The 23923-nt window shown below is 40.8% G+C and overlaps 1 protein-coding gene and 1 long non-coding RNA gene across 4 annotated transcripts in view; one reads left to right on the top strand and one right to left on the bottom strand.

Annotated features, from left to right (window-relative positions):
• Window positions 1–1429: 1429 nt before the first annotated feature.
• Window positions 1430–3426, bottom strand: LOC122621362. Its single transcript, XR_006326211.1, has 3 exons — window positions 2904–3426; window positions 1632–2650; window positions 1430–1578 (listed from the first exon to the last, which is right to left on the bottom strand). It is a non-coding gene; the product is annotated as an uncharacterized LOC122621362 (long non-coding RNA).
• A 2857-nt stretch (window positions 3427–6283) lies between these two features.
• Window positions 6284–23923, top strand: part of LOC122619035 (protein doublesex) — a 44782-nt gene continuing 27142 nt past the window's right edge. For 2 of the 3 annotated variants that reach the window (XM_043795710.1, XM_043795712.1), the window contains exons 1-2: window positions 10636–11174; window positions 12423–13785. In XM_043795710.1, coding sequence (XP_043651645.1) covers window positions 12738–13785 — 1048 coding nt within the window. In that variant the 5' untranslated portion in view covers window positions 10636–11174; window positions 12423–12737. Of the gene's footprint in view, window positions 6860–10635; window positions 11175–12422; window positions 13786–23923 lie in introns of those variants that run through there. The other variant, XM_043795711.1, reaches the window with a different exon arrangement.

The following is a 23923-nucleotide window of genomic DNA, read 5'->3' as shown; positions in this document are numbered from 1 at the left end:
CAACATTCACCTTCTGGCAACGCCAGTTTTCTCCAGAATGGCAACTTTGTTTAACTTATACTTCAAATTCAAACCTCTTGTATGATGTGGAAGTGATGGGGATTTTCTTATTTGGCCTTCTTTAACAAGTTGGTAAATTTCGTACCAAACTGAGAAGCAGCAGAACTATTCGGTCTTTGTGGAAAAGTTTGAAGACCTCAAAGAAAATAACGAATGCATTTGGCATACGTGTGTGGGCCAACTTTGAGATACAAATAGTTTGGGCGAGCTGGCAAAACAAAAGTCCGTGCGGGCTGCCAGAGACAAATAATCAAAATCGACAAGCGAAATGAGCCAAAAACAAAGCGGCCAAAATGTTTTTAGTTTGCACAGTCCTGGCTTCGAATGGCAGCCTGGGGAGCAAGAGCTCTCTCCGCATACCTCCCCGTCACTTGTCTGTATGTACCAGCAAAAGACGAAAAGGATATGCGCACGTGCTAATGTGATTAGATACACAAACACCAGCATGCTGATGCTGGAAAAGGCGACTTGTTTGAGGAACCGCAACATGCAGTGCAGTTGATTGCGGCAAGCCAGCTACAATAACAAGAAAACTCGACTACCGAGCAGAACAACTTCATTTTGGGTATCTCTGAGATGCAAACTATTGTTGCGCAGGTCATCATCATCGTCCATATCATCATCACCATCATCATCTGGGAACTGCGAACTTCTCGACCGGCATTCCGCCACTTCCCCCCACACATACCACCCATCACCATCACCATTACCATCTCCACTCCACCCTCCACTTTAGACCTGGCCTTGTGCGCTGCGAAATTATTTTGTCGCTACAACTTTTCCATCGGGCAGTCATCAAATGCAGCACCAACCCTTCTAGACAGGTCCACTCGGGCTGACCGCTGATTTAATTGCAATGTGCAACACATCTGCTGCGATGTCACCAAATGCGCTGGGGAATGCGTTAAGTGGGTTTTAATAAATTTTGCACTTATATCCCGGCTTTGGGCTTGCAAATGGCCAAGGGATAAATTGCTTCCCTTGGCAATCTGTGGTTGCGATTGAGAAAGTGTTTGAGAAAGTGTACTTAAGGATACGCATGTTTTGTGCGTATACCGTGTATAATAAACTTTCTAAACAATATTTTGTATTTAGAATAGTGGCATTGTAATCACTTGTCATATCAAACTGCATTTATTTAAACATCACGTTTGCCTCCTATCCTTTTAAAATCTAAAGATCTCTCCTTTTTGAAATGCAACCAATGAAATTAAGTAGAGGAAATTTTAGAGACCAGACCCTCGACTTCATGTTCTTAAAGGGTGCACATGTACCTGCTGCAATAATTTATTATAATAGTCAAGAAAGAACTTTAATATTCAGGCATAATAGCTATTGTCACGATCTGCACACATTTTATTTATTTAATTTTCTATGATTAGAAAGTAATCTTAAGCGATAATAGCATGTTGAATGTTGCATGATCTCCGTAATTGCTTTATTAATTGCCGACTGCCGAGCTCTTACTTTGTGTTTCAGAAATTTGCGTTGCAAGTTTCATAATTAAATTAAAACACCCTTGGGAGTATATATATAAATATGATATTTAAATACAATGTAGTACAACTCACCCCAATTACAGGTGTTTCTACGGTAAAAACCTCGCTGGCACATTTATTAGGTGTCACGATATCTGCTTAGGGTTCCTTTGAAGGGCTTACATCGGATTATGGGCACATACGCACCAGTGTCAACAACTCAATTCGATGGGTAGAAAAAAACAGCCAAATGAGTCGGCTAATTTGTATTGATTTTTTATCGTGCAAGCCAACTCCCTTTTTTCTTGCCCCTCATACTTTTTCAGCTCTATGTTGCTGGTGCGTATTTCTGTTTGTTTTGAACTTTCCCATGCATAAATTTTGCATATTAATTGAGCGACTGTCATCAATATGTCTGTGCACAGCGCGGAACCCACCCATGGACCATTCCCTGCTCCATCCTCATCACAGCATGGCATCATTAGTTGGCCTAAAAAATCCCATCAGGCTTTGATTAACATTTTGTGCACAGAAATGGCGGCCAAATGCAAGAGCGTCTAAATGAGTTGCATCTAATTGAGTGACAAACACGCCACGAACAACACAACACCACCGACACAACAGACCCAGACCAACACCGACCAGCCACCTTTCACAAACTGTGCCAATTTGTTTTAAAATGCATCATCCCGGCGCTCAATCAGTTCTGTTTGGTCCGTTCCGGAACTTATCCCTCCCCAGAATCCCATGTCCAGTGCCTGCTCTCGACTGTTTTTCAATTTGCATGCAAGCGTAAATTACTCTCGGCTCGAGACCCCTTTACCCCTTCTTGAACACCGATCCCTTCCCCACACGAATTCCGCCCGCTGGTCGGTTAAAAGGTTTGTCCTTTGGTTACGTTCTATATGCAGATTGCCATCGCTTTCGAGGACTGCTCCGTTCTTCCTCCTCCTTTTTGGTGAGCCTGTCGGAATCTTGTGCCTGACTGCTTTAAATAACTGTGCGTATCTTGGTTATGAACATAAAACACGTTTTTGGCACCCCATTTGTCATCAAGCTACCAATTTGCCCGGCTTCAAAAACATCTCAAATTTCCCAACGAGAGGGGGGAGCTGAAAATTAGCAAGGTTAACAGCCCAAAGAAGAAAGATCAAAAAGCAAGCGACGAGGACGCGGATAGTGAGCCTTTCTCGACGCCTGTCCAAAAATGGAAAATACACAAATCTTAGGAACATTTAAACATTTAACATTTAAAATACTTAAATGCTAAAATGCTTTTAAATTAAAATGTTTCATAATTTGAATAGGGAAAATTCATTCAATTATTTTAATTAACTTTAGTGTCATTGCAACTATTTTTCTTACCTTAATGAGTTAACACGTTTTGTATATTCTGACAAAAGTTACCATTACTAGGATATCTTGAACTTATATGAAAATCAGATTGTTCCTCGATATATGCACTTTTCTGTGGAATTTAACCCTCCAGTTGGTTTAGTTAAGTGTGTTGTAATCATAATTGTTTTACACGAACTCCGAAAATTCTCCCATTAATCTTGAATGGCAACTTGAACAATTTCACGGAAGCAGTTTGGACTTCGTGTACATATTCACCCGATCTGTTCGGAGGAAATGCTAACTGACAGCGGTTGATATACATTTGCGATCTGGGCGCCAGACTTGTGTACGATTCGCATGCCTGAGCAACTCGACCGGCTACCAAGTTAAGCCGAAGGAAAACGATTTTATGGTTGTAAGCTAAAATTTTGATATTATTGATAAATATGTCTTTTGATCCAAAATAAAACACGAAGTACTTGGATAGGTACTCTTCATTTTAAAATAAATTCGTTTATACTTAATCCTTTTCATACATTTTTTCTCAAAAACTGATATTAATAATACAAAGGCGATGTGTCTGGAAATAGAGTAGATTCACGCAAAGATTTAAAATCCTCTAAAAATTCAATGCTCATGACATCTCCCCAGACTTTCGAAGTAACATAAAACACATTTGAACTAGATATAATTTCTTTCGGTGTACTATCAACCCACTACCGCAAAACTAAACCGAAAGACCTCCTTCCAAGTCGCTAACAATGTACAACAACATGTAGAATGGCCATAACAATTATAAAACACGAACACGAGTCGCTTGCGGGGAATTGCAACGGCAATGTGAGAGGTAGTGAGGAAGGTGTCTGCGTAGACAGACTGCGGTTGGCAACTTGGATTACCTTTATCTGGCTGCCGGGTCATCCGGAGAATTCTGCGCCGAGCACTTGGCAGCATTCCCCGATGTCGTCGGTGTGTCGTGTATCTTTGGTGCGGCTTTCGAGGTGACAACTGCGACAGCTAAACGTCAATTTGTATAAATGTTTGCAATTGCCACTGATGCGTCGGTTGTGGTGGATGTGGAGTTCTTAAAAATAAAACACTCTGAATAAACGCGGATGACCAATGCGGGGGTCGCAAAGGTCCTATGAGGGAAAAGAGTATCTCCCAGATGCAGAGAGTGAAACAGGATGCAAGAGAGCAGATCATAAATAAATATTTGCCGGTTTCTTAGCAATTTGCATTTTCTGTGGCCCTCTGAGTGTTTGTTGTTTGCCGTTCTGCCCCAGCCCTGTTGGCGTTTTTTGAGAGCGCACTCTGCCAAGCAAGTTTCGATTCGGATGCGTATCCGCGAGATACTCTTCCCGCGCCGCTCTTTGCTAATTGATTTATGAGATTGCAACTGCAGATGCCTCCAGCCAAGCTCTTTCGACACTCCGCCATAAAGTTGGCTAAAATTTGTGCGATACACGGTATAAATATGCAGAAAATGCTCCTTTAGAGCTTTGTGAATTCTATCGATAGGATTTGAAAGAGAAATGTACGTCAAATGTATCTCCTCGGCTATTTAATCTATACAGTTTCGTGCAAATCAATAATGAAGCCCACTGCTCTCCGCTTTAGAGATATGCCCTGGTATACAAATACGTTCAGATTCACCTTATCTCGATGATATTGATATTTATATATAAGTAGGTAATTAATTTCTTTTATATGCCCTTGGTCAAAAGTTAAAGGGCATAATTCTTTAAATTGAGATCCGCTTAACACCTCACTAATTTGAAAATCAAAGTAAGTAAAGTTAAGTGGAAATCAAAGTTTTGCCTTTAAAGCACTGACTATCGAACAAAATTTACCTAATGAGTATTATTTGAATATTTTCTGATCGCTGAACAATACCTTTCCCTTCAATTTGGTCACCAATGGGAAACTACCGAAGTACCGAAGGCCCTTGCGCATTGAAGTCACTGCCTGTATCCAACTTTCGACCGTCTTCGGGTTCCTTTTTGGGAGTTGCGTGCACTGCCTGGGGGAAGTATAATATCTTTTAATGGAGCACAATTATCTCCGCCGTACTGAATAAACGATCCTGAATAAGCGAACTAACGGCTGACGATGAAAGGAGTCCTTTCAATGTGATAAATGCGAGTGCGACACACAAAATCGGTGCCTCTGAAGGTGGCATAAATTTGCGGCGCAGACTGAAGTCCAGCTGAGTGGTTCGACCTATATCGTTGGCTAGACGCCCAGACCCGATTCGATGCTTCCCGTATCTGGCGCTTCTTCTTCTCGCGCCACACGAAAAGAGAACGAATAAGAGCGCCGCAAATTAACGATCGGCACATGCATGCGAAGACGTCAATGTACGGCAACAAAGTTGTTCCACTCGAGCTTCTCGCAGAGATTCGCAACAAGCACAAGCGAAATTCAAGAGAGAATCGCACAGAGAGGAAGAGCATGTCTTCGATATTTTATGCTTCCCATTAATGGGGCAAATGCACTTTACGCTCTCGCAGACCCGTTTCTCTCCCTAACTCTCTGTTGCCCAAGATGCTTTCGTTTGAGTTCCTCACATACCAACGTTGTTTCGAGCTAATGAGTTAAAAATCGTGGGTATGGGAAAATCATATACCCTATTATAGAGAACAAGGTGCTATTTAAAAAGAATAACTTATTTATTGTTTAATATACTTATACTGAACAATTTACTTAATAATTTTGGCGGTTTTTACTTCTTAAAAGGAATGCAACAAATATATTTTATTATTTTTTTAAATATGTTTTTTCCCACAAGAATAATATTTTCAACACATCATATTTAAATGCTATTAATGGAAATCACTACAAAGCCCTTTAAAGTATGCAACGAAAATAAATGGCATAAGGTCTCTGCAGTGAGAATACATATACATACTAAATATAGACCACATATAAGATACTTCTTGATACTTTTCTTATCCTTCCGTGACAGATCCGGTAAGAGACTACTTCTAAATTCATAGTGTAGAATGATTGTTAAAAATACTGAAATTTGTTATGAAAATGTAACATATAATAAATGTATTATCGTATAGAAACATATTTTAATTTAATACATAGCCTTAAAAGATTGATTACGGACAAAGATATCAATTTGAAGTCCCTATCTGGTACAACACCAATTTGGGTTTTCCTCGTAGGGTTGCAGTGCATCCAGCAGTTGTGCAGGTCGATACTCGCACTCGTTTTATTTTCGCGATGCAGCAACCAGAGTGCAAATACAAATAGCAAGAGCGCTGCGTCGCCAGTTGGTGGGCCCGTCTCTGTGCCAGAAACACATGCTCAGTTTTAGGTCCGCCCGTCGCCTGAAAGTCCGTGTATCTGTCCGCTGGCTTTTGGTCTGGTAGTCGGACTGGTACTGGTCCGAGTGTTAGTATCGTGCTCGAAGCTCTAGCTTTGTGGCCGCAACCAGTTTGCTGGCATCGATCGTCCTTTGCAGGTCGTGCATGTCGCGTTAGCGTCTCGCACGGTCCGCGTTCCGTGCTCGAAATCGCCATCTCAAGCTGAAGTGAACGGAACTGGAGCGGATTCGGGTCCAAAAATCTGTGCGATAGTGTTTTTTGCTACGCAATGTCCGAAAATATCTCCAGAATGCGTTGACCCACAGAATACCAGATCGAACCGCGAGTGCCATGCTAAACAAAGTCGTTTGCAACTACAGCTTTAACGGCTTAAAATAACAAATAAAAAAATTAATTTTTACCGGCTCCACACTCCCACTCTCGGTCCACGAAGCACTCCCGACCGCCTCGTCCCAGTCGATCGCGCTCCCCGTATCTCATCCAGTGCTCCAAGTGCTAGTGATATTTTCTCTCACTTTGCTTGCATAACCAAGAGCAAAAAACACTGCGCGGAGGCCGATTGCAGATACAGATACAGATACTGCTAGTAGTTTAGTAGTGAACCCGGAGAAACTTTTGTAGATGCGTGCAATTGGCATTGTACCGGTAAGTGAACAATGAGTTATGAGCGCTCTTCGGCCAAAAGTGCCACCACCAACACCACCACCACCACTCCGCTCCGTTTTGCCACCTTTTTGCCCGGCATTTGGGGGCGTTGCAAACTGCCTTGTAATTGCCTGACATAAATGCTCGTGTGTACAAGGCTTAATGGCGATAGCAGCAGGTACGCTCAGCGATTGCCATCTACAACTGGCAGTATGACTGCTGGATCGGGGGAACCAGGGGTTGCGAGCGCCCGGTTCAGGCTATTGTCTGACTTCCAAATTGAACAGGAAACGAGCAACAGGTCGTGTTTCTGAGACTCCCGCATAGCTCCATTGGATTCAAAGATTGGGATAGCCTAATCCATTGCTATTGCTATTGCCGTTTGTGATCGGTCATCCTAGATCGGCGCTTATAAGGCAAATTGGACCGAAGTCTGAATGCTTTTAAGCAAAATGCAAATAGCAAATACGGAAACCGACTTGCTAAAGACGACAAACACATGCTGCATATTCTTATTCAAATTAAAGTTTAAGGGAAGCCGGTTCTTGTCACTAGTTAAGCTTACCATTGACTATCCACAAGTGCTATAATTATAATAAAGCGATCTATGTATCTAACAAATTAAATTCAGAACTTTAATTGTTGCCAATGCCCTAATTATACAGCCGAAAAGGACAGTTTACATGTATTCATTTTTAAGGTTTGAAGATTATATGTTTTTATATAGTCATTACTATAGTCATTGGTAGCCTTGCTGAACTTTTAATTTAAATGTATAAAACCTATTTTTGTGGGCGATTGGGGGCTTTAGTATAAACTGCATCTAGCTTTTACTCACAAATTCTCGGAAATCTACTAGACTAGTTCTCATGAACAATAATAAAAAGGAATCAAGTAAGCGGTTGAATTCTGCGGCCAACGAGCACACTATTCCCTTATGAATTAATGTTTAGTAAGTTATTATAACGTATAAGACCGTCGAATATTTTTCTCTAGAAGATATCTAAGCATGGTTCATTTTCGCATTTTGCAATGTACATATATAAATATAAATATCAGATTCCTTTGGAGGTATTTTTCTTAGTGCACAGTAATAATGATCTTCACCCAATTTTATAAGCTGCACTCCGCTTGCAATTATTATATGAACGATTTAAGGCGCTTTTGCCATTTATAACGCCGAGCTGCCCTTGGCCCATTAATAACCTGAAGTGCGTTCTTATCGTGATCTCTTCCGCTTGAGACAAATTAATTGAGTGTACATGCGCAAGCTGCACATTTTTTATGCTCGCCCGTAATCAATTTAATCCGCTTCTCCTTTGGCAACTGCGGAGCTGTTTCCCTTGATATTTGTCATTATTTCCCCCCAACAGTTATCAAATTCTCAATTGAAAACTGATAGCCCCCAGGTTCTTTCTCTTAAAGTTTCTCTTCGGAGAAATTAGTCTCTCCAGGTCGCTCAGCACATACAAATTAGAGGCGACATGCAAGATAAGCAATCTTGTGCAGTTTTTAAACACAGAGGCAAAATAACAACTTTTTCCCGTGGCTAGCAGGAGGCGGGGGGGAAGAGGAGCGGCTATCTGGTGCTAGCACGAATGTGGGACCCGTTATCGGCACATCGTTCATGCTCAATTTACCCTCCATTTAAATACAGGGTATTAACTCCTTAGAATCCGAAATTAAGTCATTACGGCAAACGAAAATTGGGACAGACAAACACTAACACTTTATGTCACCTAGCTAATAGGTTGAAATCTTCATTGCAAGGGGCTTTCGTCTACGTCAAATATGTATATTTCTCCTTATCTTTCGCTTATTAGGTTCTAATCAATCGTCAAACATTTTGAGTGCGAATCTTTATGCATAGGCAAGTTCAATGAGTCACACCAAATGTCAAACTACGTGCAAATTAGATTAAACACGAATTAAACACGCCAGCAGGTGAGAAAATGTGGTGTAGAAGAATCATTTATTCCCTATCTGAGTCTAAACACGTGAAAACAATATATCGAAAAATCAAATACATACATATGTATGTGTATAAGAATCTTATATTCCTTTTCTTAATATAAATTAATGGTAAAATATACATATTAAGAAATATAACCCACATTCCATCTATGTATGTATACTTCATTATTTAAGTTGTATTATATAAATAAAAATAAAAAAATTTAATGATTCTCATGTTCTTATAAAATATGTTTAAAGTCTTGATATTAGTCTTAAAAAAAAATATTTCTCGACGATAGAGGACCATTTATCAACACACTGCATATTTGTATATTGGCATATTTAACCAGGTAATAATACTTTTCCAAGATCTCAGTTCAAACAGTTTTACTTTGAAAAAAATGGTTGTCAGATTCCCGCTCTTCCATTCATTGATAATAACATTTTGATATATACCTAAAAATCATGTAATATCATACATTGTATACATGCATACATATGTATGCACTTACATTTAAAAGAGTAATAGAAATGCCACCAATTGCACTTTTAAATATTAATTTCCAACATAGTTAGATAAGGAATATATACATATGTATGTCAGATTTCAACGCGATACCTCTGAAACAAGTATTTCCAATAGCCCATTTGAAGCTGTTTCATCGTGTGTAGTTGTTATCGACTGTACAGAAAGATTGGAGCTCCTTTGTTAGGTAGTTGCAGAGGCCTCTAAAAGCCCATAATACCCGAGTGCCGTCCACAAATATCCACATCACTCACACGCCCTTTAGAACGAAGAAATAACCAAAACAAATGCAATAAAATTCGCAGCACAAGCGGGCGAGCAGAAATGCAAAAAGGCAATTAAGAGGCGGAAGACGAAACTAAGACTAAGTCAAGCGCACTGCAACTCGAACCCGGACAAGTTGCGAGGCGACTGCAACCGGCAACACACACTCACACACACACACACACACACACACAAGTGCAGCGAAAGCGGCAACACCAACGAATCGACAACAACAACGCCAGCCAATGTGTGTGAGGCTGCCTATGTACTAGTCCGTCCGTATGTCTGCGCGAGTGTGTGTGTGTTTCCTGCATGTGGCAGTGCGATGTTGTGTTGGAATTGTTGTGCAGCCCCCACTTTTCTCCAAATGCACGCAACGTCGACGCTGCATAGTGGAACCAAAACATGGGACTTTACTCACAAATATTCAAGCCACCTAGATATTGTTTTAGATAGGGTTTTTGCGTTTTTGTTACTTTCAAAATTGTCGGCTTTGGTTTTCAACGCTGCATTCTCGATTCTCAAGTAGTTTTCTTTCAGTGTTAAACTAAAACGATGACTTAGGTGCAGAATGACTTAGATTTTACGACTTTTGAAAACTGGCACTACCCCTTAAAACCCAAATTCAAAAAATTTGTTGCTTTGGAATATGAAGAACACGTAATACTTGTTGTAACTTTCATGATTTTTTGAATAAGCCATTTTAGTTCAATGAATAAAATAAATACAATTGGAAGTCCAGGGTAACTCAGCGTCAGACATCAGCCCTGCCTCGCAAGATTATCAAGTGCATTTGGCCCACTGTGGCTCAGTTTGGGTGCGCTGCTCTTGCTCTCTCGATGCGATTTTCGGTTCCGTTTCGTTGGCGGTGCCCACTTCAACGCAAACACAGGCAAACATCGCACACACCAACCAACTGGCGCACACACACTCGCACATTCGCTGGCCGGGCACCAATACTGACGCATTCGCTCGGCGCTTTTGAGTTCTTTGCATCCGCGTCTTGCGGCCCAATGTGAGTTGCCTTGTGCATGCCAAAGATTTCAGATCGGTCAGCAGCAGCAGAAGCAAAAAGCTCGGCTCGCGACTCGCGGAACGATTTTGAAAAGTTGTGCGGATTAACAGAGCAGATTTGGATTTCATAGGGCCCTATGAATATTGATTTTTGTACGTTGCTATCGGTGCTGAACAGTTGTTCAATTGGACTACAATCGGATTCTTCAGTCGCGCGTTTTACCGGCGGCTTTTGCAAGTCAGTTGAGATCGTGCAACACTTTATGTGTGATTTTTTGTTTGTTGTGTGTCGACTATTGATTGATATTTTTTAACATACAGCTAAAAGTGGTTGTATACTTGGAGTAGTGGATGCAAGTGTTTTGTGTAAAAATCAACAAAAGCTAAATATACCATTTATTATATTAAACCAGCAAACATAGTCCGGGATATTCTTACCCATAACTTAAAAACCTTCAAAATATATAAAATCAACTTTAAATATATATTTATTTATAATATATAACATATTTTCAAATATCATCAAACGAATCTTTCAAAACGCACGTTAAACAGGTAAACTTAATATTTAATATTAAAGTTAGAATCTACGATATTTTAAATGATCAAATGAGCTTGAAAATAAATATAAATGTATTATAAATGTATTATAAATCATGCAATAATGACAAGTATACAATATATACATTTTTTGTTAGCTATAGTAGCTGTTTTATTTCTGAAAATAGTAAATAATATTTTCTTTTCTAATTGTAAACAAATAAATTAAAAAAATTAAATTAATACATTATATAGATACTTGAACAAAGAATTTGCAAACTGCTTATTACAAATTCAATTAGCGGAAGAAGATATTTAGATTTATTATTTCGCATTGTTTTTTCTGTATATTAAATACATATATACTTGGGATTATCTTTAACAAAATTTGAATAAAACAATTTTTAATTAGTAATCGAAATAATAAAATACGAAAAAACCTTTCAGTTAAATTTGTAACAAAAACTTCTCGTGATAAAGTATTTTAAAAAGTATATAAGCAAATTTTGGCTGTAAATTTACCATTACTTTTCCAAATTATTCATGCTTTTTATATTAACTTTTGCTCATAGTTATAATATATTTTTTTACGATTCATTATTAACCGTATTACGTAAATGTATCTGAGGAATTATTCACACAATTCTCAAACGAAAAATACGCTAGGAAAATTAATGCCTACCCATTTCAAAGAGTCAAAAGTCGACCATAATTCCAGTACCTCCCATTAGCTATTTGCGCATCCGTTTGGTCTGTTTGGGACAGTATTACATGATACCGGGATAAATTCACTACTCTATCAATACAATGTATCTACGTGTTTGACTCCACCTTCGACTTGTTTTTGAAACCGAATACCAGTCTAAGCAATGTGCTCCTATGTAAAGGGGCGTGGTTAATCGAATCTAAATCATGTTTCATGCTTTATTGCCTTATAACATGCGATATTCGATGGCCAATAAGAACGGAGTTTTAACATCTGGTCTTGTTTTTCTACTATTTTGACGTAAGGTGTACGGAAAAATATTTCAAGCATTTTCTAAATGTAAATGTTTTCCCACTGCTAGCCAAGCATGCAAAAAAGAAGGCCTAACTAAATTTCTCAATCGTTAATAAATACGTGTGCCTATGGCCTAGTGTAGATACATAGATACATAGATGCATTGGAATTGCATCATTTGAATAAGAGTGGAGTGGATAAACATATATGGATAATATGACGATTATATTGTATTAAAAAGATATTTTTCATTCTCTTTTCAGGTGCTTCTAAAATAAAAAGGAAATCTGCAAAAATTTAAAAGTGAGACCTTAAGTCTAAATATTTATCAATACTCTTCAGACTTACCCAATACTTATCCTTACCAATAATTCATGCAAGATTAAATTGCAATACAACTACATAATCTTTAATAACCTAAATCTCATTGAAATAAAATTAAATAGTTTCAAGCCCCAGTGAACTAAAGAGCAAAAGACAGTTAATAGGCACAGAAAATGCTGCTAAAAATAGCTTAAAGCACGGTAAAATATATTTAGACGTTCGAACATTTACATAGGATATCAGAAGGTGGAAACATGGTTTCGGAGGAGAACTGGAATAGCGACACGATGTCCGACTCGGACATGATCGACTCAAAGAACGACGTTTGTGGCGGAGCCTCCAGTTCCAGTGGCAGCTCGATTTCGCCGAGGACGCCACCCAACTGCGCCCGCTGCCGCAATCATGGCCTGAAGATTACACTGAAGGGACACAAGAGGTACTGCAAGTTCCGCTACTGTACGTGCGAGAAGTGCCGGCTGACGGCGGACCGCCAGCGGGTGATGGCTCTGCAAACGGCCTTGAGGCGAGCCCAGGCGCAGGACGAGCAGCGGGCACTGCACATGCACGAGGTGCCGCCTGCCAATCCGGCGGCCACAACTTTGCTGAGTCATCACCATCATGTCGCAGCTCCCGCCCATGTCCACGCCCACCATGTGCATGCCCATCACGGACACGGACACCACTCGCATCACGGACATGTGCTGCACCACCAGCAGGCGGCGGCGGCCGCAGCAGCAGCTCCGTCGGCTCCAGCCTCCCATCTTGGTGGGTCCACCACGGCCGCCTCCAGCCTCCACGGTCACGCCCACGCGCACCACGTCCACATGGCAGCCGCTGCAGCCGCTTCGGTGGCTCAGCACCAGCACCAAAGCCACCCACACTCGCACCACCACCACCAGAACCACCACCAGCATCCGCATCAACAACCGGCCCCGCAGACCGCTCTGAGATCTCCGCCGCACAGCGAGCACGGGGGCAGTGTGGGTCCGGCCAGCAGCAGTTCTGGCGGTGGAGCACCCAGTTCCAGCAATGCGGCAGCGGCCACTTCGAGCAGCGGATCCAGCAGTGGAGGAGGAGGAGGCGCAGGTGGCAGTTCGGGAGGCGGAGCAGGAGGTGGTAGATCCTCGGGGACATCGGTGATCACTAGCGCCGATCATCACATGACCACGGTTCCTACGCCCGCCCAATCGCTGGAGGGGTCCTGCGACTCGTCATCTCCATCGCCGTCGTCCACTTCCGGTGCCGCCATTTTGCCGATCTCAGTTTCAGTCAATCGCAAGAACGGCGCCAACGTGCCCTTGGGTAAGTGAATACCATTTACATATGTATGTACATATGTATGTACATACGTCTGAAAATGCATTACATGGGCTGGACTCAATATCCAATTTGCTTCGTTATGAGCCAAAAGCTCAACTCTACCCACCACGATCCCGCAAAAAACTATATTTATATCTTCTGAGATCACACATTACCAACATAAGTTATATTTTAAGGTTACAGAACGTGAATTGCTTTACTCAATTTCTCAAAAAGCTAGATTAGAAATAAAAACCAGATAGGACGCTATAGCCGGGTCCATCGAATATCAGATACCCGTTACATACAAAGAATCATTAGAAAATTGAATATGAAAAACAAAACAAATAAAATATTTTTAGATGATAAATAAAAAATAGAATACTTCTTTCAGTATTTGTTCAAATAAATTTTAGAACAGACCGACTTAATTAGGGTAATGTCTTATGTTGTTCCTGTCATGTTAAGTTTTTCCTTTGGGAGCGCCTAGGCAAACACGATGTATCGTGTAGCTTCCTTAACCTGCGATCTCTGCAAGTATCTAGCAGTATTTATGGCTCATTTAGTAAAGTGCACACGGAAAATTGAAAATGGAAAGCGCAAAGAAAATTGCCCAACCTTTTCATCCTGGCCCAGTCCACGAGAAGCAGTCCGCCAAGGAGTGGCCGTGCATCTCCCGCCACTAAATGATTGCCACCTAATTATAGGCCGCAAAGGCCGCCGTTGGGAGTCCCGAGGACAGAACCATGACTCCACGCGGCGTCGCGGCACGTACCATAGGCATCTGGGGCAGAGACGCCGCCGACAGAAGGCCTAATCAAGTTGTAGTTGTTCTCGGGGTCCAGACTAGTAAATAACAAAGGCAGCCAGCGGGAATGACAATTGCGAATGGAGTCGACATAAAGTTACCTATTGCGCATATACTCGTACGTTTATAATTTATAGAGACTTAAAGTTAGAATTATAATTTAGCTAAAGCTTTCTGGAAACATTACATTCCTAAAAGGTAAGGGAATTTGCTTAGATGCAAATTGGCACAGCTTAGATGTTTAATTTTAAAAATAAATAAGTCACTTTAAAACTCTAAAAAATGTTATAGTCCTAATGACAGAGAATCAGGAGACCAAAGCCCTGTACAAACCAACAAGATGAAAATGCCTGGATGAACAGGCATTGTGGCATCGGTGACGGCCCATGACAAAATCAATTAACATGGATACACTGGCTGTCAACAGTTGACACCTGATGGCTTCAGTGCCGCCTTTTCTTTCTAAAGCGATTTGATCTTGAAGCATTCTAAGGCTTGAATGCTTCATGCGTGGGAAAAATACTCTTCAAATTTGTGAGTCATGTTCGCTTGCTAAAACTTTAGCACATCGGTTATTAGAGCAATGCGAAAAAGATATGCAAGTGTATAACATTTTAAAAGTCGACAAATTGGATTTAATTGATCTTTAAGTTGAGTTTTCAAGGAGTGATTAGCATATTTATGGATCTTTCAGATACCGACACCATGCGAGTAGTACTTTTGTCCCTACATAAGTAATCAAGCTATAGGCTTAATCTTGTAGACACGCATATATGTACAAATGGAGAAAAATGGCCCTTTATGAATAATTCGCTGTACTAAGTGAGCTATTATTACCCGATTCCTTGGGACTAGCATTTATGATCAGCGTTCCCAAGAACTTAGAATGGCTATATCTTAGGGCCTCAGATATAAAGATATAAAAGCTCATTAGCGGCTGGATTCCGATTCTGTCTGGGGGTGTGGAATCCGCCAAATCAGGTGCAATGAGGGCCATCCAACGCTCGGCTGACCACGTTCCCTAATTGCACCTCGGCACACAACGCGGCATACAAATGCAGCACAATCTACGACTACGGACAATTACAAGACGGTCTGTCGAGCCGATCCAACACGACCATCCATCAAAGTGCTAAGCAGGCATGAAACTTTTTCACAGTTGCATTTTCCACTCGCCGATGTCTTCTTTATGCATATTATCATTATCGACGCGTAATAGCAGCCAGACATGGATCAGACATTACGTCGATCGTTTAGCAGAAGCGCAGACAATGCAAACCGACATCTGTCAACTGCAGGCAGTTCGTCAATCAATTGGACACCGCCCCACCTCCTCCAGTTCCTCTAGCTCCTCGAGCTTCTTGAGCTCCTAGAGACTCTCAGGTGTCTCTGGCAGCCAAGTGGCCAGGTTGTGGCACCGATGTCTGCAGACATGTAAACCCAAAAGTAATCTCGATCGCCGGCACGGAGCTAACTAACCCGTCTTCAAACAGGAACCGAGATCGGGTTTCTTGCTGACCATGGCAACTTTGTTGCAAATTTTTCCAGTCCCCCAAAACAAGTCGGACGGCTCATTAGTTTGGCCTGCTGCCCACACTGGCGCTGCCCGACTCCGGAATTAGTCATGCCGTCTGCGAGGCACCTCCATACGCGAGGTTAAGCACTTGGCACTTTTCCTTGGGTTTCCTGCTCCTCCAGCAGTTGTACCAGCTCCAGGACTATCATTTTGTCATTAAACCTGATGGCCATCATACTCCACCGATAATGGCCAATATTGTAGAACAATATATTGCCCTGGTATCAGTTGGACTCTAGGGCTTTCCTGTACTCAAGATAATTTCTAAAACATAAGGTTATGGTCAGTGTAATGCGATTAGTGCTTTTTAAACATCTGGTTGAACACGTAATTGATTTGGAGTAGATCATCAGCCAGCAGCTTTAAGCTCGCAAATGGCTAAGTGAGGATTGGGCAGTACCTTTGATAGAAAGTACAACATTCTAGAATCCGTTTTCTAGTTCTATGTTGTGGTGCTGAAGTGTAATGGCTAGTAATTTAACAACAAGCACAATCTAAACAAATTGTGTAGTTCTAGATTAATCATAAAGTTATATATACACCATTAGAACGATCCCGCCAAACGAAAAAGATAATTTCATCAGATTAATTAATTGCTATTTGAATACTGATAGTACGTTATTTGGCTACACTTTGTTGATTTCATTTTGTTTATTTCTGTTCATTTTGCATAATGCGCTTAACAATGCAGTAATTCACTTAATATATATTCATTATAAATAACTAAACGATATAAAATCAGCCATGGTAGTAACTTTATATTGAATAAACATAAAATTTAAAACAACTTCGAACTCGATAAGAATCATGTATGTGTAGCGTGCTCACAAAGTCAAGGTAACCGTGACCCGCAATCGATAAACTTCGACTTCAGTTAATTAATTTAATGGGTTGTGCTAATTTCGGGCTCTTAAGACAGGCAGCGCCTCCTGGCCAGGCCCAAAAGACCTGGTGCAAGACCAAAAGATCTCCAAGTTGTCTGTCTAGAACATTTAGTGCCGCCAATTCGACTGAAAAACCCTGGCTGAAAACAAAAACTTTGCTGCGCTCGTAAAATGAAGTTGTAAAATGTATTTTTGGTATATTTTGCGAGCTCATACATTCTGGCCGATTTTGTTTTCGATTTCGTTTCAAATGGATCGTTTGCCGGTTTCCAGCTGGAGAGCGTAGTTTGCATTTTATTATTTCCCATATTTGAGAAATGAGCTCGGGAGCAGCGCTTGGCAGCTTTGACAGGTCATTTGGGTGGATAATTTACGAGATTTCCAGTTAATATGTTGGCATTACTGTTAATACTTCGCCGGACTTTGTTCGCGATGCCCGCCGGTCCGGTCCAAGTCGGGATTATATCCGACCGAAATGGGGCTTAATTATATAGCCAGAATCTATCCAGGAGCAGACCACAAAAAATACTTTTCCGCACGAACAATAAAAATATGGTTTTCTCTTCTCGCAATTAAAGCCGTTTTTACGAGCAGAAAATTAGTGTAGTCGCAGTTCGCGAACTGGCCTCTGAACAGTCTAGAATGGCTCTAATCACGAGGCAGCTGCAGCGGATAAAGGCATAGGGCTCATAAGCTCAGGCAATTCTTGTTGGCGATATTTACAACCTGCCAAAGTCATTTGCATCGGAGTACAGGCATAATCATCTCCCATCCAGAAGGCACCAATTAGAGGGCTCTCAATGAAGCCCAACCCCCTTTTTTTTAGCCAGGTTCTAAGCCCCGAAGTATTCACTTGAGGAGCATCCTCGAAATGCGGGCCATTAAGCTTCGCACTCTTTTTCTTGACAAGTCCAAAGCTTGTGAAGCCGTGAAAGCGGACCACCAAAAAAACTGAATTACCCTATGTGAAGATTCAACGGCTTTTTAAGTGAGTAAAATGATGGGGCACAAGCATAATTCAACAAAAAAGATACCTTACACGCCGAAAACACACGTTCTCTGTTTTATGTTACCGTGTGGCATCATTTAAAATTTCAAAATGTTTAAAACAAAAAAAACCGTATTCATTTTATTAAAATTTTATTCAGATTTATTGGACTCCCACCACTCGACTGTGTTGCCAAAATGTTCTCTCTGTGTAGCTATGAAAATATCCCGAAGCTTGACCAAATAAGGTGGCGAGTTGCCTCGCTACAAACAGTTAAACAATTACGAAACTGAGTTTTTTATTTAAAGGAGACATTAGCTGTAAGGAAGTCATTAAATGATCGATCGTATTAAATGTTAATAAATGTTAATAGGGGCTTACATAGTGTTAACAAAATCAACAGCTCCGGCCCTGCTTTTGTTTGCCCAATCGAAATAGGTGGGCACTTAAAATAATTGTTTCTCCGGGCCAGATTCTTTGCCACTCAATTTATTAAATTTATAAAATATTTATGAAGCCGGCCGAGTTGCTGCAAATGGTGTAATTGCATGCGAAGTGCTGCTTAACACAACAATGTTGGACCCCCCGAAAGATTGGGACGCTGGCTCTTGGTTTCTCTGTTGCCACTTAGTTATCGGACTCCGTCTCGGGTTGCCTTCAATTTCAGAACTGTTTACATTTCCACAGACACGCAATTTATGATCCGGCTTGGGGCAGGCATTGTTCACTGCATCGGCATCGGCATAGGCATCGCTGGTTGCAACAGGCAACCTGCTACTTTCCTGAGGCAGATTTATACGACTGCAAGTGCGCGAACTGAGTACGTTTGAAACGAACTCGAATTTAGGAACGGGCAGAGCAAAGCACTTGCAGATTTATGGCAGGCATCTGCCCAAAGGTGCCAAGAACTTGCTTCATAAACCGAGTGTGTGATTGGTCTCGCCGCGGGCCAAATTGATTTATGGTCCTCTGCGGATATGTGTTAGCAGTTATCAACTGCTCAATCAGAAGAGTTTGCGCCTACAAATGATGTTGGCCTCGTGGTATTGATGTCCCAATCTTCGATTTATAAGCTCGGTGGTTTAATTATAATAACAGATAACCTAAGTGTACTTAAGTGTATTAAAACGGTTACAGATGTAGAAAAGTGCGTTTTCTGGCTTCTGTATATAATTCATGATCTATAAAAACTGGGGGCTTATTTATAATAACTAACTAAAGTCGGTGATAGAAAATATATATAAAAGTGATTTAATCCGATTGCAAATAGGAAAACTGTGCGTTTCACACGAATAAAGTTTTAAAGACTTGGGCATAAAATTAGTATTTGGGCTCTGTGAGAAAAGCAAAATGCACAGTTCTAATGAGCACATAATTTGTTTTTAATTACGAATCAACTTACCAAGGAAGGAAATTACTATGTTTCGATATAAATAATAATGAGTTAATGCTAATAGAAACCTTTTCTAAATGTAATTATAATTATCCAGCAATGCACAAATTAAATTAATATACAATTTCGGAATTTTTCTAATGTATCAAACTGAACCCATGAAGTAAATGTATTTCGCCAAATGCTAGCCAACTTCACGAAGTTCAACGCCCTTCATGTTTCCCTTTTCATTCTTCAACACTCTCATGCTGCGCATTCGGTTTCATATCCCAACAATTAAACTTGCAGCAACAAAACTGTCAGTAATAATATCCACAACTTATGGGCCAACCGCCCTGTCCCTTTATGCCACTTTTCCTAGCGAATGCGTATCTGAACTGCAGAGCAAACAGTTACGTTCATAAATAGTTACATTGATCAGCTGATCATAGGCCGCATGAGAAACAGGTTTTCCAGTGATCGAATTCAATGCCGCTTCGCAAAGGGTACATCTTTGACTTTAAGCCGAAATGTCAACAGCTACAGAGTCCGGAATGAGTGGGTCCCTCACTGCATGCACCGGGAAAAATATCGGTTTTTTCGCATTACTTAAATTTATAGTTAATTTTTATTTCCTTCAAACTATGAAACACATTGGGAAAAGTTAATAATTTGATAGAAAATTATGCAAGCACGTTACAAAATTATTTAATGCAAATGCTAATTGCTAAATACAAATAAATTCGTACAGTGTACGATTTTTACTATTTGCACTTTGTTATTCGTTCAAACCATTTGCACACTGGCAATTCCCTGTAAAGAGCAGGAAAAATCATCAAAATATGCAAATTACAAAATTAGATTTTGTATTTATATTGCATTTTATTCGGTGGCTCTGCCAAATATTTTTAAATACCGTCACGGATTTTCGACGAACACAATTTCATAAGTTCCAAATGCACTTCACTAACTTAATTTAATTAGAAGACTCCAGCCAACTGATTGAGGACCTGCCCGCCCCTTCATTAGTATGCATTGTTCTCAGCCACTTTGCACATCAGGAAAAAAGTTTGGCATGCCACTTAGTCATTCCTGAATGCCACCACCTCCAGTTTCGCCGATCCACTTCCTCCGCCGGATAATTGTGTCCCCTGATGTTTGCCGGAGCGCGAATTCATAAAGTACCAAATCAAATCTAAGGGCGGGACGAAGCAATGTGATATGATCATAGGAGGCGCACACCTTTGTTTGGTCATGTTCCTGGTCATCTTATTTCGGACAGTCTCGGGATGCAAGTATCTGCATCGGCATCGGCATCTGCATCTGCAGCGCCGCCTAAGGCTGGTCTAACCGGTATCGAGATCGGGATCAAATAGCTGGCCAAACATAAAGACTGATTGATGCACGGCCCGAGCTCTGACCTGGCTGAAGGCGTCCGGCTAAACGACTTTATTTCGTCCTGAATACTCTCTTTAATGTCCAGAATTCAATGATTGATAGGCCATGGCCAGGAGCACCGACAACTCCGAGCATGTCGATGGCCATTAAGGTAAATATGTGAATTTGCATATTCGGCCACAGCCAACAACCCACGGCTCTCGCCGACGAACGCCCTCAACACGCGACCAGTCAGTCGGTCTGTCACTCGCAGGCCTCCACCGCGCTTGTCTATCAGCAGTTCAACAGTTCGGACCTGACTGCACCCCATTCACTTCATTAAAAACTTGTTGCCATTTCAATTTGAAGCCGAAACACCGGCTGGGCGGACAAAAAGTACACCAGAACTCAGAGCTTCGAACTGCCCGCTGCTGACTGCCACAAATTGTTGCATTGAAAAGGAAATTAACCACGTCAATTTACATTAATGGACACTGGCCATAAGATACCTGCTCCTCCAGCCGGATTAGTTGTGCGTATCTTGGCCTGCAAGTCTGGTCCGCTCCGATTGTGAATGTCTGGCTGAGAAGTCGTAAATAGCATCTGAATTGCGGCGCGCAAACTCGAGCATTTGATCACACTCGGGCTTTAATTATGTGTATAAATTACATTTGCTGGATAAACAATTTAAGTGAATGTGGCGCTTCCTGTCATATCGCCAGATGATTTAGATAGGATTCCATGATCACCTTAACTTAACTGACAGCTTGCCATGAAGATTAACAAATTGTTAAACACTATTAGTGCTTTAAGACCGATTGAATACCAAGAATAGGTATAGATACAGTTCAAGGACTTGTCTACAATCCTTTTTGAGATATTACCCTATACTTTCTGGTCTAACTGGTGTTTGTGTTTTGCGTGAGAAGAGAAAGACTTTAAATTAATTATGAGAAAACTAAATAAATAATGCTACCATTTATGGATGCATTTAAGAGCTGTTTTATATATTATTGATTTGATTGTCTTTTCTTGAGAAGTCTTTTCAGAAGCTCTAACCTCGTTTGTTTAACCTTTATCCATCCTCATTCAATTAATTAGATATAATAGCACTCCCCAAAGAGCTTGGTAAAGTACCATCCGCTCAGACCGAGAATTATGCAATGTATTAAACTAGAATTCATGTGCTCGGACCCATTTGGAAATCGGTTTTTGTTGCCTTCATTAAACTTAAAACGATGGCAAAGCTCCAGCCTCGCCCACACGCATTAATTCCCTCAAAAATATATGTACATATATGGGAGCTATTAACTAGCACCAAAATGCTGGCAAAGAGGATCATAAAAGCGGCCTTACACCCACCGACTTTCCTCCTCCTGCGGACTGCTCGAGATTTTTAGCACATTTTTAATTTATTTTCAACATTTTTACAATTCTAAAGCATTTTTGCATCTCGTTCCTGGGCATCAAAGTAGTAAATGTCGCGCTGTGTCGTAAACGTGTAGGGTGTTCAGTCGAGGATGTGTGAGTGCTCCCGGGAGTGTATGGGTGTAGATGGGGAGTATATGGGCAGTATATGGGCAGTATATGGGGTGTAACTATATGGGAAATACGCCGGGAAACCTGCGCAGGAACTTAACGTTGGAAACGTGCGCGCCTCAAAGGCAAATTACGTTGCGCAGACGCATTTAATGAGCTGCGCGCCGCTGAGTTGCTGCGCTCAGAGCTGAGTTTCTTTAACGATGTTTTGCTCAATTCCTACAATATTTTTGTTAGGTTCTTAACGACTTACGACTGAGCCGTGCACTGTAAGAAAATGCCCTAGAACCAACCATGGACTGCACTACGAAATGGTCAATTCGATATGTTTAATTCACTCTGACTTAAAGTGTATTTCAGGTTTTGTAGATATGTAATTCAAATACATGTGGTGTATGTACTCTTTAAGAAAACACACAATAGATGAGTAGATGGGTAGACCCACATTATGTGCCGATAAATAATTTACTTACCCGAACGTTGAACTTCTACACGAAAAGAATGCAGGCCGAATATTTCTCAGGATCGTAGATCAAACCCCTTGCCAATTGGTTACCCTTTTGCAGGCTCTTGGGACTCCACATTATTGGTTTGAGATTTCAAACATAAAATTATAATTTACAACTTTGTTTTTTGCTCGCTGGCTGGAGAGGAGAAACATAAAACTACGTGGAGTCTTTTTAAGTTGATTTTAACAGCGCGTAATTTTATGAAATGCGCGGCAAACAGATGCGACTGCCGATGGAGATCCATGAAGATGAAGATGAACATGGAGATGGAGATGGAGATGAAGATAGAGATAGAGATGGAAGCATAATATCAGCCCAAAGCGGTGGGTCCTCAGCCGCCGATCGCCAGTCGTTTTCCGCCACTCCACAACCCTGAGGTTCACCATACATCTTGGAAAAATAATTTAATTAGCTTTGCCTGTGGCTTCCCTGATTGCTTGCGAAATGATGTTGGGATTTCATTTTAAAACGTTGCCATTTAGTTTTTATTTCATATTATTGCAATCCCTAGGTTGCAGGTCAAACCAAAACACGAAATTCCAAACATTTTAAGCTTAATCCTGCGAAAAAGGAAATCAAAGGTATAGGAACCTTCAAAAGATCACCGCTTCAAAGAAAGAGGCAAGTAATTAAAAATTCAACTACATCTGCGTGTGTTCCAATAGTGAAAATGTAAATTACAAAAATTAAATATATAATAAATAATAATAAACTTTACAAGCGAAGCCAAGACAAAAAGTCAAATGTTCCACTAGTTCTACGACATAACGCATCGTATGTATCTATCCAACCTTCGATAGGCTATTGAACCCTGAGTATCTGGCACTTGGTCGGCGCACATGATATTTTATACAAATGCAATTCCATTCAATTACGCGGGGTGGAGAGTGAAAACATGTTGCATAATTTGGATAGCGAAACGAGCATTGATAGCTGCAGATGGAATAGAAACATCATCATCATCATCATTGAAATCGCTGGGCGGCGAACGTCGGCGAAACTCACCTTGAACTTGAATTAGTTTCCACTGCATTGCTTATTCATATCGAAGTGTTTATATTTATATTTATATACGGGTATGTATACAT

The sequence above is a fragment of the Drosophila teissieri genome, chromosome 3R (genome assembly GCF_016746235.2).
Source record: "Drosophila teissieri strain GT53w chromosome 3R, Prin_Dtei_1.1, whole genome shotgun sequence".
NCBI classification, from domain to species: Eukaryota; Metazoa; Arthropoda; class Insecta; order Diptera; family Drosophilidae; genus Drosophila; species Drosophila teissieri.
This window is presented reverse-complemented; position numbering and strand designations above follow the sequence as displayed.